Source organism: Vipera ursinii (assembly GCF_947247035.1).
Source record: "Vipera ursinii genome assembly, chromosome: 6".
Classification (NCBI taxonomy): domain Eukaryota; kingdom Metazoa; phylum Chordata; class Lepidosauria; order Squamata; family Viperidae; genus Vipera; species Vipera ursinii.
The window spans coordinates 21802331-21806832 of record NC_139515.1 but is presented as its reverse complement, the minus strand read 5'-3'; the positions used below and the strand labels follow the sequence as shown (position 1 = coordinate 21806832).

The window sequence follows — 4502 nt, the reverse complement described above, 5'->3', positions numbered from 1 at the left end:
CATTTGGCTGATTTTGCTCTATTTCATTTCCTTTTCTTCTCTCATGTCTTAATTTCTTTGTATTACTCTTCTCTGCCATGCTTCTGCATAATGTTACTTGACCCTTTAGAGCAGGCATGTCAAACTGCCAGCCCGCAAGCTGGATGCATCATGACAAAACCGCGCCCTCCCCATTGCCAGCAATGAGGAAAAAGTTGTGATACATCGCACAACGTCACGTGACGTCGCAAGTTTGACATGCCTGCTTTAGAGAATAAAAAGATGGGCTTGGATGTTTTTATATGTCAAAGATTTTGATTTTCCTTGACAGTTCAAAATTGTTTTCTATTTCCTAGCAGATCCGCTCTACATTCTGGTTACAGATGTCATTTATGTGGAGTTCTGCTTTGGCCCTGAAGTCTGCTCAGCTTCCAGTGTTCCAACGGATGCCTTTCATAGCTGCCTGGAACGCACCAACAGATCATTGCTCCATCCGATATAATATCACAATCAGCTTAAAAATGTTCCATGTGATTGGAAGTCCATTTGCCAAAGCAAGAGGACAGAATGTGACCATATTTTATGTCAACAGGCTGGGTTATTATCCCTGGTACACATCACAGGAAATCCCAATCAATGGTGGCCTCCCTCAGAATTTCAGCTTGCAAACGCATCTGGAGAAAGCTAACCAAGATATTAACTACTATATTCCTGATAAGGATTTCACTGGGTTGGCAGTCATAGACTGGGAACACTGGAGGCCCCAGTGGGAGCGTAACTGGAATACCAAAAATATTTACAAGAGACAGTCAAGGAAACTGATTTCCAAACTGCAAGAGAATATTTCTGCAAATGCTATCGAAAGTTTAGCTAAATTTTCTTTCGAAAAATGTGCTAAGGCTTTCATGAAAGAAACAATTGAGCTGGGGATTAAAAGCAGGCCGAAGGGCCTCTGGGGATATTACTTATATCCTGACTGCCACAATTACAATTTCCATGAGCAGAACTATACTGGCTCATGTCCAGAAAATGAACTCATGAGGAATAATGAACTGTTGTGGTTGTGGAATAGCAGTGCAGCATTATATCCCTCCATTGGCATTAAGAAATCCCTTGGAAGCAGTGAAAACACATTACGCTTTTCACAGTTTAGAGTGAAAGAATCCATGAGGATTTCCTTTATGACCTCACATGATTATTCTCTCCCAGTCTTTGTATATACTCGACTAGACTACAGAGATCAGCCATTGTTATTTCTTTCTACGGTAAGCTCTCTGGAGATCATCAGTTGCTTCTGTAGAACAAATGCACTATTGCCATGGACCAGTGGAACTATTAATCAGGAACTCTTAATTCACATTTAACTTCAACCAAGAGTGCCTAAGGGCATTTGGTTGGTCATAATGGGAAAATGATACTGGAGTAAATAAGAACTTGCTCTGATCCAGCAATTTTCTTTTTAGATTCTTAAAAATACAGGACAAATTCTCTTTTTCCTTCACTGTCTTCCATTTCCCAGCTAACTAACCACATCCCTACCACCGCATTCCTATCCTTCCTAACTCCTTCTTGCTCCCTCAGACAATTACCTAACATTCTGCTCACAGTGAGGTCCATTTCTTTCCTAATACAAATCCTAGATTTGATTAATGGCTATTGCCTCTACTTGGAGTGGAAAATCTGTGAATTAAGTTTTGAAGAGTCATTGGATTGTGGTGGAGATGCAAGTTAAATAAATGCACAATTATTCAAGGCATCAAATCTATTTGAATGTCAAGTAAGAGAAGCATAATGTCTAAGTGTCCGGAATGCTGCATGATCATCATTAGCCCTCAATTCATTTCTCTTCTAAGCCAACATTTCTTCATAGTAAAAAAAATCCTTGACATATAGAATTTCAACTTTAGACATTTTGTGGAAAATCATTTGAAATTATTTATTTTAATACATCTCAATATCATATCTTATCTTTGTGTGCAGACATCTTATGTTTGAAGAATTATTTACTTTTTTTCCTTTTGATTGAGTGTTCTCACTCCACTTGTTAACTAATGACCCAGGACTTGTTTATTTGTTTTGTTTATATAATTTATGCTTTCATTTGAATATTTAAACATTTATAGATCTCAGGTTTGGTTTGTTATATTTGAGATCAACCCAGCATGAAATGAATATACTATATGCACAAAACAAACATAATCACATCTGTGAAAGACCTTAGGGCTTCATCTACACAATGCATAAAAGCCTGGCTAATTCTCTCTCTCTCTCTCTCTCTCTCTCTCTCTCTCTCTCTCTCTCTCTCTCTCTCTCTCTCTGTGTGTGTGTGTGTGTGTGTGTGTGTGTGTGTTTGTTAGCATATTCAGTTGTTTAGTGTATGGTTCACTGTATTGTTATATTTTGTTTTGAGCTTCTTTTTTCTCTATAACAACAATTTCTTCTGGGTGCATTACATATCATGCGACCTGAGAAAATAGAAATAGGGCTGAAATAAATATAAATGATACATAGAAAGGTGTTTTTTTTTTAAAAAAAAAGTGATAAAAGTTTTAAAGGAGACATCAAAAATTCAGTCAACAGGAAAATGGCCCTAATTGTAAAATTCCAGGGAAACAGTCTAGGAAAAATTAAGTAGATGTATCTTTACTTTTATTCCCTCCCCTAATATTCTCATGTTGAATAATATCTGATCTAATTTTCGAACAGCAAGATTTTTCTAGATTCATGACAAAAAGCATTGGTGGAACTTCTATTTTATCTTCAAATTGAAATGCTGAAATTGAAATAACAAAATATCCATACTACAGATATAAAACTGACTGAAGATGAAACACATTAAAACTTTGAATATTTTCAGCAATTAGTTACTAATTCTCCTGAAAGCTTTGGTGCTCAGAATGGGGTGCCTCATAATAATGCATTAATGTGCTGTTTTTAATGGCATCAGTGATGATATATAATAATTGACTGATAATATTTTCTTCTGTTCCTGTGTAGGAAGATCTTGTCAGCACAATTGGTGAGAGTGCTGCCTTGGGAGCTGCAGGAATTGTTATTTGGGGAGACATGAATTTAACATCATCAGAGGTAAATTAAAGTCATTGTTTTAAATATTTTAACTTGCCTAAAAGTCCTTCTTTTCACATGAGATTCTTTAATATAGTAGGCTCACTTTTTATCTATTCATTCTCCCTTATGCAAGGTCAGATTATGAGTAAGGGAAGCTTCAAGGAACATTTGGCAAAAACCTATAACTTTCTTCCAAAGCTTTAGAAAGTAAGGTTACATAGGTGATTTATATATATTTATGGTATAGACACAACACTGGACAGCATTCCCATTTTTCACATATTTCTTCTTTCTTGCAGGCCAATTGCACAAAGGTGAAGGAATTCATTACTACTAATTTAGGTCCCTACATCACCAATGTAACCAAAGCTGCAGAGGTTTGCAGCCAGCATCTGTGCCGGAATAATGGAAGGTGCATACGAAGAAATTGGAAAGCTTTGGATTATCTTCATTTAAATCCTCAGAATTTTCAAATCAAAACTTCAAAGAATGGAGTTATTGTGAGAGGGGTAGCATCTTTAACTGACCTTCAAACAATGGCAGAAAAATTCACTTGCCATTGTTATCAAGGATTTGAAGGAGGTGATTGCAGGAAAATTAAGACTTCTGGCTGGCAACCAGGGCACTCTGTCAGTTTAATCTCACCCAGAATACTAATTGTGATAAACTTTGTTTCCTTCATCTTTTTAATGGTTGAGATTTCTTTTTGACAATGACAAAGTAATAATTCCCCATAAGATCTGTTGCTCCAGAAGAGCAATGGAAGTATAAAAACAGTTATTGTGTGAATTCTTATTTCCATGCATAAGATTGTAGACACACATAAAACCACGAAACCACAGTTTAGCACACCTTGATACAGTGATCTTGGCCTGCAACAGGCAAACATCTGCAGTGATTTATGTCGCTTATATAATGGTGTCACTAAATATTTTGCATCACACTTGACATAGTGATGCAAATAACATTGCTATGCTAATGATATAATCTCTGCAATTACATACTTTAATATTTAATGGGCATTGCCTAGATAGAATAACACATCCCCTCCCCACCCCACTTTCATTCCATTAAAATGAGATGTCACTCTATAGGAGAAAACTTGAAACTAATACATGTAGCATTTTTATGTGCTTCTGTGAGCTAGATTTTTGTTGCTTTCCTACTCATGCAAACATGTAAAAATTAGCAGGCACATTTTGTACAATTTGCCCACTGGTTTTATTCCAATGTCACAGCAGTCAAAAGGAGCGGTAGTGAAGTTTCAAGTACCTTTCACACAATCATCAACTTTGCCCCATTCAGCATTATTTGTACAATACTTGGTAAGTGTCATCATCATCCCCTCTTTAAGCTCTATCAGCAATTCTTCCAGCTGGGTAAGATGACAATGATCAAAAAAGCAGTTTATTTTACTGGGAAGAGAAGTACTTCAAAAAGGCCCTAGAATTCAC

At 36.5% G+C, this 4502-nt stretch overlaps 1 protein-coding gene across 1 annotated transcript; it reads left to right on the top strand.

Annotated features, from left to right (window-relative positions):
* Window positions 1-362: 362 nt before the first annotated feature.
* LOC310642060 (hyaluronidase-4-like) lies at window positions 363-3758 on the top strand (the record flags this gene model as incomplete). Its single annotated transcript, XM_083365447.1, has 3 exons — window positions 363-1244; window positions 2977-3066; window positions 3348-3758. 3 exons carry the CDS (start codon window positions 363-365, stop codon window positions 3756-3758), a joined length of 1383 nt encoding a protein of 460 aa, XP_083221573.1.
* Between the last annotated feature and the right edge of the window lie 744 nt (window positions 3759-4502).